Source organism: Rhagoletis zephyria, unplaced genomic scaffold (assembly GCF_001687245.7).
Source record: "Rhagoletis zephyria isolate East Lansing unplaced genomic scaffold, Rhagoletis_zephyria_1.1 Rzeph_scaffold_00012, whole genome shotgun sequence".
Lineage (NCBI taxonomy): Eukaryota > Metazoa > Arthropoda > Insecta > Diptera > Tephritidae > Rhagoletis > Rhagoletis zephyria.
The window spans coordinates 276,818-290,806 of NW_016157096.1; the positions used below are offsets into that span (position 1 = coordinate 276,818).

A 13,989-nucleotide genomic window follows, 5' to 3' on the forward strand; every position below is an offset into this window, starting at 1 on the left:
GTTCAGTATTTCTAAGAAAGATATAGCAAACAATGCTAGCTAAGATAAAGAGCTTTCAGCAACCTGCGACTCACACACAAAGCATTGATATGATCCTAATTGTTGGTCGGGTAGAACGATTTGGATTATATTTTTGAAGTCCACTGCTTTGGCGGTAGTTGCTAAAAATCATAAACCGTTCCATGCAATGTCGAGATTCAAATCAAGGATGGATATATGTACATTAGGGCGGGTCAATTTGTATGGGAGACTTTTTCGACTACGCGCGTAAAGCATAAGAGGATTCTATGTGTAATGCTAAGAAAATTTGTCGAAGAAACCAGGTCAACTTTTTTTTACTATGCGCGTATAAAATAAGAAGGTTCTAAATGTAATTCTAAGCAAATTTGCCGAAGACATTTGGGGTCTCTAATCAATTTAAGAGTTTGCCAAATTGCGAAAATAGGTTTCTTAGCATTATGCTCTAGTGTCGTACAGAAGGCTTATATGCTTTTATAAAAACATGCTATAAGGGGTATATTCTCAAATCTTTCTTCAGAGGACGCAATAGTAAACATTTACACATTTGGCAAACTCCAAATTGATTAGAGACCCCAAGTTTCTTCGGAAAATTTGCTTAGAATTACACTTAGAATCTTCTTATGTTATACGCGCATAGTAAAAAAAAGTTGACCCGCCCTAATATACATATAATGGAAAGTATCGGCAATCCTGGGATCTTCAGACCTTTATATGTATTGTATGTATATAGAGTCAGGTTGTGATCAACGCCCATCAATCGGTAACTTTGAACTCGTAAAGGTTTCATTCAAAAAAGTATCAAATGCAAATATTTAATCACACCGGTTTTGCTGCAGTAAATAGGTAAGAAGCTCCAAAGCAAACGTTAATACTCAAGTTTTCTTGAAGAGGAAGCAGATGAGGAAAAGGTCTCCATATAATACGCCTTAAAATTCAGATGACCACTTGAAGAGTTTGAGTACTGAAGCGGTGTCTTGAGGTAAAAGTTGACAGGAAATTCGGTAATTTATAGATGAGAAGAGGTAGCATAGTTATGTAGGAATTCACGCTGTATTGGAAATTAGACTCTATGGCTTTACCGTAACTAAGTGGACTGTTTTTTTTAAGATTTCCACAAATGCAAAATGAAGAGCAGAGAAACTTGTTTGCAAAATGACTTAAGTACTATTTAAGCTTAATTAATACTTTTCAATTTCAAATTTTCAAACTTACCTCCTCAACAGCTTCACATTCGAAGAGATATATATGTAAGAGCGGATCGCGTGGATCCTTCATCAAGTACACCAGTCCGGTGATGGGACCAAGGAATTCCATGAAATTATTTGCATTTCCACCATTCGCTGCATCATTTGCACCACCCTCTGCGCCATTAGCACTCTCCCGCTCGCGCTCGCGCTCGCGTTCCCTTTCACGCAGTGCGGCACTCGAAGATAGTGAACCATACGAAGTGGAGGTGGTCAGAGGTCCACCAGTGGTATTGCTTGACTTAAAACCATTCGTATTGTTGCTGCTATTGCCACCGTTAGTGAAAGCCTTCAATTGAAGAAACCCATTGCCGGCGCTTTTTGCGTTGCTCTGCTTGTGAACGATGCGGCACATGCCGACAATATGCTTGAGTGGATGACTGAATTGTAATTCGAAATCGGAGTTGTACGACTCGAGTATGCCATTTTCGATGCCAACGGACAGCTGTAAGGGAAGGAGAGAAAAAATGTGAAAAAAAAATGTAAATAAAGAGCAAGGAATTAGAATTAAAAAGGAATTTAAATGTGAATTTAATGCGAACTGCTGTGGAAAAAACAGTTAAGTGTTGGGGGCAGGCTTGCCACCGACGAAAAAAAAATACTTCCCACCCACTTGAGAAAAATCTGCCAAATTTGAAAAATATCTAACAATAAAATTTTCTGGTTATTTAAATAGTTTTTATATTTTTTTTTAGTTAGTTCTATAAAAATGAAAAATTTTTAATAAGGAACCTTTTATTTAACTGACTATATGGTATTTGAGATCATGTTAATGGCATAATCTCGGTTTTCTTCAACCAAAAGGAAAAGTGATGAAACTAAAGGCATCAACAAAACTCGACATTTGAAAAAATTTCAACTGGAGTTATCATAGACAAATACAGTGACTCAACAAAGCGCTTGGTGATTTTTATTTTATATTCACAATGATTTTCAGGTAAAAATTTTTTTTGCATTTTGTTGTATAAAAATATTGTTTGCGCTTTAACCAAATCCATAAAAAAGAAGGACTCAAGCTATATACAATATTTAGAAAAATTCCAAAAATTGTCGTCTAATTAAGCCTAAGGAATTTAGGTATTACCAACAATATACAGCTAAAAATTCCCGCTACTTTTTTATTTTTTTTTGCCGCCGGTCTTTTATAAATTTTTTTTATTTAACAATTGCCGTTTATAAAAACTGGCGTTGATTTTTTTCTAATTTTTTGCCAACAATAATAATATGTAATTAGATACCTGTCCATTTTTTCTTTTTATTTTATTAATCTAAAATTTAACGCAATAAAGTAGACCACACTTTTGGAAAGAAATTTATAAAACAAAGATATTTAACTACGAAAAATAAAGTGCGAGAACGAAAAGTTTTATTTGTTGTTCAAAGAAAATACTTTAACAAAAATTTACCAAAATGGAAAGAAATTTACTTTTTTACCCACCCAAATTTGTTCTACCAATTTTGGCAATCATTTACCAAAGTGGCAACCCTGGTTTGGGGGAAATCTACAAAATCTCTTGTACACACGCAACAAAGCTGCAGTAGCGTAGTTTCCACTTCGCTTGTCGCATAGCTGCATGGCATGCAAAGTGCATATTATAATGGCTTAGCGAAGTATGAAATATTAAAATGGAATATAAAAAAAATGTATATGAAAAAGAGAAACCAAACACAGCAGCCATAAGGCCAACTTATCGTAGTCAACAATCTCAAGCATAATCACCAGGCACCGCTGCCTGCACGTTGCTCTAAATGGCCTGCTTATGCCGCAGTTGAGACACGCGTTATCCCTCCAGCTGACACCGCAGCTGTTGGCTGCTGTGCAAATTGGCTGGCAACTGCGCACTCTAAAAAAAAAGTGTAACAACTTTGCTACCTTGGTGTCTGGCTGCTTGAAAGGCAAAACTTTTCCATTGTCAAATTAGTTATTCAATAATCTCATTTTCTTTCACATTTTAAATTCCAACCTTTTGCCACCCTTCCTCATATTTACTGATATAATTTAATTTTCCTTCCTTTTTCATGTTGTTTTTTTTTATTGTTTTTCTTTCACTTGAAGACAAAGTGAAATATAAATTAATTAAAACAAATATCGTGTTTTTTCGCAGCAAAAAATCTGCGCAGCAAAAAATCTGCTAAGTGCAAAACAAAGTTTGATAATCGCAAAAGTGTAAGGATGCTGCAAAAAAAGGCGTTCAATTAAGCAACGGAAAAGAGCAGTCAGCGCGGATTTCCTCTTAAAATATCGTTTCACTTTTGAGTTGAGCGGTTGCTTGCCAACTTTCGAGTTGAGTTTTTTGCAGGATATGCGCTGAAAGTTCAATTTCCTTATTAGTTTTTTTCGTAATTGACATTTTTCCTTGCTTCGCCTTGTTAAATGTCAATTTAAAGTCAATTAGTGTTCCATTGCTTCCAAATAAATATTTTTCAATCTTGCTCGAAGAGATATGAAAAGTTTTTAAATACTTGTACTTTCGTTATACTTCTAATATTTAGTTGTTTGCTTTTATGAAAGTTGGCTGTGAACTTTTTGAACAGAGGAGCTAGGTTGGTTATATAAATATTAATACGGCTCGTTTGCAGGAAAAGGCGGGAGAAAAATGGCTCCAAAGTTAACGGCTAATTTTTTTGTGGCGTTATTTCTTTCCATTTAAGTAATCAAATCAACGTTCTAAGTATGAAAAAAAAATTGGACCACAAATACAGATTTTCCAAATATTTTGACTCCTGTGCCACCTACCTACCGGACTAATTCATTTTTTAACGGTTTCAGGAAAATAAACCCTATTTTCGCAATTGGCAATCTCCAAATTTATTTTATACCAATTTTGTTTTAGCATAATAGATGGAGACTCAAAAAAATTTTGTTATTAAATTCCCTCCTCCTTCCTTTAATAACAGCTTATGTCGAGGAGCTTTGGCTTTATAAATGTTCTGAAAAACTAATTTGTTTATAGCACGACTTTCAACTTGTTGGAGATTGAGAAGGCATTTCTGAGTACCATACCTTAAAAAATCAACATCTAAATTTTATATAGGGCACCCTTTTATTTTGGTCTACATACAACATAAAGTTATCCACGAAAATTTGAAAATTTGAAAATCTTAAAAATTTAAATTTCAAAATTTTTATTTGAATTTAAATTTTTAGGGGTCGCGCCATCTGGGTGTGCAAAAATTTAAATCTGGTAAGCTTGATATTATTATTGAAAACTTTTCATATAAATTCATAGACATCGCCAAATTGATTCATCTTGTAATATTAAGCTCCAAAGACTGTCATTTGTTTAAGTTTTTCGGAATAAGTGCAGCATTTTCTTAATTTTTCCTAAGTTCTACAATATTGGTTTGCAGATAACTTTCTATCTTGAAAAAATCCCAAAAAACCCATGTATGGGGGAGTGTTACTTGTGATTTTTTATACTCAAAACGCTTTTTTTATTTTTTCCTTTGGGCAATTTTTGAGATTCATTTATAACAAAACTGACAAGTCCATCAATACGAATCACTTAGTAGCGACTCCTAAAAACCCTTGGGTTGCGCGGAACCCACTTTATGAAGCTCTACCCTAGATTATTGACTACGTGGTAGAAAATATGTGGAGGTTGTTTAACGTTGGGTGCCAAGTCATTCCAGGATAGCTGGTAATAAAACAGCTGACCATTTGGCTCAAACCAAGTATTTTTTTTTGGTTCTGCCCGCAGTTTTAGCCCCTTCATTTTCAGCCATCGAAGCTACCTTCAGAAACTGGCTGAATATTTGGTTTAGCTATGACTGGGAGGTTTTGAGGAGCTGTAGGCTGTTGGTGTTACCCTCATTCTTAGAAGTGCGAATTAAAATACAGCGGCTCCGCTGGCTTGATCATAGCCAACAAACGGAGAGAAATGCTCCAGCTCTGAGTGTATTTAGTGCGGGTCGCGAGGCTGTTAAGAGAGAAAAAAGGAAAACCTCCTCTGCGATGGGAAGACCAAGTGGAGAAGGACTTGACTTCACTTGGCATAGAAAAGAAACGACTGTAGTACTTTACTGCATACCGGTCAATATGCAGCAATTTTCATAATAAAAACAGAAACCAGAAATTCAATTCAAATTCAGTCGCTTTCCTTGGTTTTCTACTTTGATTCTGTTTTCTCCCAATTTAATTACGGCGGCAATACAAATGTTTTTTTTTTTATATTATTTTCAGAAAGCGATATTTTTCAAGATGTGTCTAGCTAATTTATTATATCAATCATTTTAAGCTTTCAATTAAAAAAAAAAAAAAAACCTGCTCATCCCGACCGTGTGTACATAGATAAAGGGCAGTGAGTGCATACATACATACATACATACCTCCTACACATTTACATAGCAATTTGCCGTCTGTATATAAGTATAATTTAGATAAATAATTGAGAGGTGCCTATGTATGTATGTTTGTATACAGTTAAGTCGTATATCAGAAAATACTGATTGTTACGACAATTTGTGACGCAAATAACTAATGGATGGGAAATGGTAGATATATTGCCACAACGGTTTTGAATGCGATTATAATGAGCAAAACAAATATGTACAATAAAAAAAACTATAACTTGAACAATAAATAAAAGAGAGAAAACCTGCGCATAAAGTACAGTAATTGTGCAACAAATAATTATTAGCCTGCTTGGGGGTGCGTAAGTTGAACATGCTCATACATGCAATACATTGCAAATATTTGCTTTGTCGTTGTGAATGTACATATGTATTATTTAAGCAAAGGTTTTGGGTCAACAAATAGCAAATACATACATATACATATGTATGTAGCAACATGTAGTGGATATTGTTGGAGGACTATTGAACTCAGCAGCCGTTGTAGATACACTCGGCAACAAATGAAAGTGTACACCTTGTTCTAATAAAATTTTCACAATTATTTTCATGAAAAACATTAATTATTTATGAAAATATAATTCATTCTATAACATAAACCAAAGTTTTACACTTTGTATAAAGTTAACAAAAATTAAAAAAAAAATTTCAAAATTTTTATTCAGAATTTCTAGAAAAATTTTTAGTATGCAGTTTTGGAGCCCATTCGAAGTGCATTTTGTTTTTTAGAATTTTTTTGTGAAGTGTGTTGCGCGTTTTCTTCCATGTAAAGCATTATCAAAATCTATTTACTGTGAATTTTATTTAAAGTGTGCAACTTTCATTTATATTATATTTTCATAAATAGTTAATACCAAAAATTGCTTTTGCAACACCGATTTGTTTAATAGTTTTGTATGTTTAGTAAAACTAGATGAGAGAGGCCTCCCTGCTTCTTTTAAATTTGGTTTGTCCAGCGGTTTCGAGATATCAATTTTTGAAAATGGCCAGATTAGGACCATTTTCGTTTTGAAAATTTTCATTTTCAAACACTTTTGGAATAACATAAAAAAAAAATTTCAAAACCGTATTTTCATAACATATATTTTTTTTTTTTTTGTAAATGTTGATTTTCGAAAAACACGTAGGTACCAATCGATTTTCTTGAAAGTTTTTACTAAAAAACTTTCACAAATTTCGCAACTTTTGTTAAGCCTAGCCCACTGTCAAATAACAATGGCATATGGATTTTTCTCGAATTTTAAATTAATGAAAAACCAACAAATTTGGTCCAATTCAATGCCAAAACTCTGACTGCGTCAAATCAACTGCATTTATCAAACGGATAAAAATACTTTATCAAATTGCAAAATAAATATGGGTATTTCCATAAAAATGTAAACCGAAAATGCGTCAGATATTTCGGCTAATAAAAGCACTTGGAAAGATTTTTACATTTCAAACGTTGAACATTAATTAATCTTAAATATTTTAAATATTACTAGTAAAAATTGTATACAAATAGTAATGCCCAATTCGAAGAGAAATGCCCATATACACTACTCGCATACCCGGATATTCGAATTTTTTTTATTCAGATATTTGAATATCCGTATTATAAGAATAGTTTAAAAATCTTGATAGAACTCTCAGCCCCACTAAATACCAAAGGCAACCTAATATACAAGCATTTCTAAACAAAATATTTCGAATTAGAACAAAATCTGAAAAAGCATATTTGTGCAGCATGGCGTATGAGTAACATACGAAGTGTTATATTACGTTCACATTGAGCCATTAACTCGAGTTTAACGTTTTGAGTTTATGAACAACTGTCAAGCGTTCACATTGGGGTGTTTAAGAAACTCGGAGTTTAATTTGACATTTTTTTGTTTACTTTTTCTTATTCTCATTTAGTCTGTTCCCGTACTACAGGAGTCTAGAATACCACATAAGTCTAGAATACCAACCGTTTAGCTATAAAAAAAAACAAGAAATAAGGATCGATAGAACTTTTTACGCTAATTTCAACAATACCAAAATTATTTGGTACAAATAAAAACCAAAGCCAATAAAAGAGGTTAAAGTTCAACTTAACTATTTCTTATGTGTTTAATATCTCGGAAACTAGTTGACTGATTAAAAAATTATTGATGCTAATTTCAACATTATTTAAATGACTTTTATGCAAGGTATATACTACCAGTTTTAGAACTAATTTTATATAAACGACACTTAAAAATATATATTTTTATTTTATTTTGTTTTTTAGTATTTCTGGACTAAAAATATAAAAAGGCATATAAATTAAATACATACGTAAAAGAAAAATGAATTATCTTTATTTTGATGTCATTAGTTTTCTAATAGGTTATGTTGAAGAAGATATTAATCTTTAAAAAAATCTGAAAATTTAACTTTAACCATTGATATCTTTTTTATATTTTGATTTCGCCAGGTAATTTTGGTAGGGTTGAAATCAGCACAAAAAGTTCTGTCGAGCCACATTTTTGGTTTTTGCATCGCTAGATTGTTGATATTCTAGACTTACGCGCACAGAACGACTTCGGACTAATTCTGATTAAATCCTGCAGTACGGGAACAGACTAACTGTCGGCAAGTTGGTTGCAAGTTTTGATTATCAAAGACACAAACCGAATCGGGTAAAAAAAGGGTTGCATTCGCATCAACTCCAAATAAAAGTGGTGTTTAAGGAGAGTTTAACGAAATTTTTTGTATGGTAAACTCCGAGTTTAAGAGTAGAGTTAAGGCTTAAACTCCAAAATGGCCCATAAACACGAGTTAGTGGCTCAATGTGAATGCCTTATTAATTCACGAACATGGGTATTGAAAATGGTAAAATAATATGTATAAAGTATACTCCAATGTACAAATCGTGTGATTCCTGCTTAAGATTGCTTCAAATCTGTGCTATTTCCGGGCCACTTCAGAGTTGTTATGCCTTTTCGATTCAAATATTACACACATTTATTATTTTCATCACGAGTGTAATTTTTAATATTCCATAATTGAAGTAGTAAATATAAATAAAATAAGTAAAACTAGTAGTTAAAATACGCTAACAATAAATGAGACACCGTTAAACAGGCGCCAAACTGTGTAGACAAATTAGCGAATAGTAAATGACATCAAAGACCGTTTGAGCATTTTTTTTTTCTTCTTTATTTATCGACATATTTATTCGCACAGCTATTACAAATTATATAATTTTATTTTATTATACCATCATTTGCAGTAATAAGACTTGAACTTGTGATCGTTAATACATCATTAAATTTACTATTAACGACGTTACAATATGCCACACTTGTTCGAATTGAGGAAGGCTTATAATTTTATTATATCCAATTACATATATTCAATAGCTATACTTAAAGAATTTATGAAATGTTACATGAATCAAAATTAGATAAACGTGGTGTAGGCTCACTAAACAACTCCAGCTGTATCTCAATGTGTTTAAGTGAACCTTAGGAATGGCACAGCATGCATGCATAGTTTAAGAAACCGTTAGATATGCTATTGGATCCTTTGACAGCTTAAAATAGCCCGTCCGGGTAGTTAGGTCAGCATTGGCATTGGAGAGATCATTTGAGGTCCATTATCGCTAACAGATAAACATGACCACATCAGACAACTAATCATTGAGCAGCAGGAGCTCAGTCCTATCGGCAACACCTTGGCAGAGGATCACATATTGGGTAGAAAGCCTGCCACTTGCAGAGGTAGCTCTTGCCAGCTACGCCGCTGTGCGACGGGACCCAGTACAGATATACATACATCAAGATCAGTATGTAGCAAATCCAGAGCTGCCCTTCACTCCGCAACATTTCTTGAGGAAGTGCTGTTCGTAAGAAGCGCCTGCATCATAGACACAGATTCGCTTGTTTATTTAATAGGCAACTTGGAGGCTTAAAAGAACTGGATGCTGGTAAGGTACCAGCAGGAGAGAGGCGGCGTAAGTTGCTGAAGACAGAGATTTATACTTCAATGTCTTTTCAATGCCATAGGATGGTATGCCACTCTTGCTTTGCTGAAGGGATTCTACAATTTTGAGTTCCCGCAGACTCGGTGCTGGCCTATATATTGTAGAATCTTTACTGTTATCTGCAAAACTAACGCAGGGTCAGGATCTCGTCTATATGGTAGAAAATAGGTCAAGTAAAGTTGCACTTAAGGCATTGGCCAGCCGTCTAAATAGATACTTCCAGGCTGGTTCGGCAATGCAAGTCTTGAGTAAATTATGTTAAAAAACAAAACATTCTTGTCTTACTCTGGCTGGCAATTGAATAGAACTAACTGGTAATGAGATATCTGATCATTTAGATCGAGAGAGCTCAGGCTAGGTATTCCTAAATTCACAACCACTTATAGTACTCCCACCTTTGGTCGCCAAAGCCACGGTGAAAAACTGGGTAAATATTTAACTCAAGTCGAGTAGCTACCGAACGCAACTCGTTTTTAGTTAATGGGGTGGTTTTTACGAAAATGAATCGCTTAATAACACTGGATCACAAATTTTAATTTTGATTTTGTTCTAAGGGCAATCGAAAAGTGATAGAACTTCATTGAAATATTTTTTTTTTTTCATTTTGTTTATAAAAACCATTTTTTTATTTTATTAGTTTTCGATTTTATTGTAATAAAAAGAAACATATTTTTTTATTGTTTCATTTAATTTTTAGGAACCTATTTTATTTTTTATTTAATTTGCTTTTAACTTTCAGATTACAATATTTGTAAAAAAAAACTTATACATATAGTTTTTAATTTCATTTAATTTGTTGGAATTGGAATTTGTTTAATTTATTCTTTATTCAAATTAATTATTTTCTCTTATTCAATCAGTTTGCCTAAATTTTGATATTTTTCAATTTAATTGCCCTTTCATTTTTAGCCTTTATTTTTTTAAAAAGAAAAAATATATATTTTTTTTTATTTCATTTATGTTTGATAATTTATTGCCAAAAAAAAAAAACAAACAGAAAAAGCAGATCTTTCAATTATGGTGACTTCGTTTCTTCCACAAAATGTTGCTCTTCCCCGGTGCAAAATGTTTTAGATGTTCCAATCAACCCTGCAAAAGGGCATGTTTTTGCCTTCTTGTCCATGTTAAGCTCACGCAACTCATAACATTGTCGTTTTAAGCAACCATCGGATTTTCAGGGCAACCATCACCTCTGACAAAGCATCAAAGGGCAGAGAATGTGCATTTTTTTTGCCTTACAAGAGACATTTTAAAAAATGAACCGAACACCAAAAGAGAAAGGGACAATCTAAAGGCGACATTTTTCGGTAGAAACGAAATCACCAGTAGTCTTTCGAATGACAGAAAACAGTTTTCTAGATAAATAGTTGCCGAACTCTCCTGTAAGAGAACATAACGCTCCGTAAATTTTTTAATTTGTTTCAATTCATTGTACAGAAATATTAAAAATTGCAACGTGAAAAAGTCAAGCAATAAAATGTGCCCCAATCGATTTTATTAAAAAAGAGGACAGTTAAAATATTTCCCCATAAAAATCATACAATAAAAATACGCGAAAATATATCTACATACAATGTCAATGTGGGGCGTAATGTTTCTCATATCTACTATCTTTATCTGAAACAATTCATTAACTGAAAATCGAATGGAAATATGAAATATATGTATTTAATGTGCCAAAGCCAAGAGGCGAATAACGAGTAGAGAGGAGCACAAGAAATGAAAGGATGCCCCAGCCATATGCAAGAATGTATGTACAAAAATATAAAGCAGCATTACACAAATAGTTGTGTGGTATGGACCACCACCACCACCAACAACAACAACAACAATAATAAAGTTCATTTCAAAAAGAGTTTTTTTTTTTTAATTTTCCAACAATGGCAATGCAGTGAAAATGACTGCTGCATGAACTACATAAATGACAATGTGTCGATGGTAGATTTCGAATGAAGCGCATGTACATACATACTATGTATGTGTGAATGTGTGTATGCTTAATATGAAAGTTTTGAAACAAAAGCAAGATAATGAAAATAGAAAACGAAAAGAATTGTATGCCAACAATGATGTCATTCATGAAAGTCACAGCAAAATCAAAGCAGCAGCAATCGATGAAAGGACATTTCCTATGCAACAATTTGATGTTTTTCTCGGCGACTCACAATTCGCATATACATACATACACATTTAATGTTACACTGGTTTGTGTCTAAGGACATTTCCTGAAGAGAAATGTCAACGCGTTTGAAAGACGGCAGCAAATGCGAAGCGGAATGATTGTTGATGAGTCTGAAAGTTTGAGATTTCGATGTTGCAGAAGTGGATGAAAATGTGAGTGGAAATGATAATGAAAATGCGACAAGTTTTTTTGTGAGGTGGTCATATTTAGTGAATGATGTTTTACTTGTGGGAAATTAAGAACGATTTAAAAAAAATATATAAATATTTGTATGGGGCGTGGCTAAACCCGAGACCTCCACGTTGGATACTTCTACACGGTAGAGCCTAGGTGCGACTTTTGGTCCGAGTAACATCCAAAAAAGTTTATTTTCTAATCGGGTTTGCCCACGACGGGCAATGGCAAACCTCCGAGTCGACTTTTTCCTGGAAAAAGCTTCGCATAAAATCATTTGCTACGGATGCTGCGTAAAACTGTGGTACTCTAATTTTGTGTGGCAACATTAAGACGAACACCACAAATTGGAGGAAAGGGCGGGCCAAACAAATAATGTATATATACATAAAATAGTATTTTTTTTGGTTTATTAAGAATATTTTAGTAATGTTCAAAGAATTCGCTATCTTTCACTTGCTTCGTTTGGCATACATACGTACATTAGGTTGGTCCAAAATAAGTCAAGTCGGAATTTTAATTTTCTCACCCCCTTCGATTGTGCTATTTCAAAAAAATTTTTATTTTAAAATCAAAAAAAAAAAAAAATATTTAGAGGGCGCTCAAAGCGCTCCAAGTTTTCCATGTATTTTACATGGGAAAAAACAATGTTTCGTAGAAATGGTATAGAACTTTTGAAAATCAATATTTTTCTATCGGAAAACTCTGTTTCACTTCAGGAGAATTCCAATAATAATAATAACACTCAACTATTTATTAAACCGTTTTTTTAATAAATTTCTATTTTTATAGGTCTCCTAAAAACCACAAAAATGCAAAAGGGGGCCCGTAAAAAATCGTTAGTATTAGAAAATGGTAAAATTGGGTATTATTCTGGAAGTCTCCTGTAGAGAAATATAGTTTTCCGATCGAAAAAAATTGATTTTCAAGAATTCTATACCATTTCAACGAAACTTTGTTTTCCAAATCCAAATTCCAAACTTTGTGAAGAAAATATAAAAATTCTGCAAATTTTCACAAAAATTTCAAACTTTTTACTAAGGATCTTTGGAAAAAATTGGTATGCAGAAAATGCTAAAAATATCATAAAAAATTAACGGGATTCTTAAACAACTTGAAGCTTGCACTTTATTATACTAAAGTTTAGTGGACTACAAAACTGTATACCAAATTTTTTTCTAAAGAATCTGAATAAAAAGTTTGACATCTTTGATGAAATTTCGCAGAATGTTTATCTTTTCTGCACAAAGATTGGAATCTAGATTTATATGTTCATTCATAGACAGTTAGCTAGGCTTTTATAAGAAATATTAAACATTAAATAAATAAATAAAAATTTAAATCATCATATATTGGTGTGCCTAACACTATTGGCCAAGGCTGTACATGGAAAACTTTGTGCGCTTTGAGCGACCCCTAAATATTTTCTGATCTCAAAACAGAAAAACATGGGTATCATTTTTCGAGATATAGAACAATCCTAGGGCGTGAGAGCATTAAAGTTCCAACTTTACTTTTTCGTCATGCATTTTTGGACCACCCTAATGTATATACATAATCGTACATATGTAGTGTTAATCTCGGTGCCTTTGCAAGTATTTATTTTCCACTTGAAATGATTTCAATGGATATTCAACAAATAAAATACAAGTTCATTGTTCAAAAGCATCTCGTAGCGAAATTTGCTGAAATTTGATGAAACAAGTGTGTTATATCAGAGAACTTAGATAGATAGAGAAGGTGCAAACTGAAAGTGGAAACTATTCGCAGACGAAAAATTAACAGCGTTAGAAAAGTTCAAGTCGGAATGTAAAAATTCTGTTGAATTTAATGTTGATAACATAATACAATGTTGAGCAACATGAAATGTGATGTTCTTTGTGAGCAAATAAACGAAAATATGGTAAATCTTCACATAATTTTCATTAATTTGTAATTTTTGTTAAATTTTTTATCTTGTTCTCCTTTTATGAAGATGCAAATACAATTTAAAATAATGATAGTTTGGCATAAAGTTTACACACATA

At 32.9% G+C, this 13,989-nt stretch overlaps 1 protein-coding gene across 5 annotated transcripts in view; it reads right to left on the reverse strand.

Moving 5' to 3' along the window:
- plx (PTB_TBC1D1_like and TBC domain-containing protein plx) overlaps positions 1 to 13,989 on the reverse strand; it is a 94,864-nt gene that overhangs the window by 63,115 nt on the left and 17,760 nt on the right. For all 5 annotated transcript variants that reach the window (XM_017610499.1, XM_017610480.1, XM_017610506.1 and 2 more), the window contains one exon: positions 1,234 to 1,710. In XM_017610499.1, coding sequence (XP_017465988.1) covers positions 1,234 to 1,710 — 477 coding nt within the window. The remainder of the gene's footprint in view (positions 1 to 1,233; positions 1,711 to 13,989) is intronic.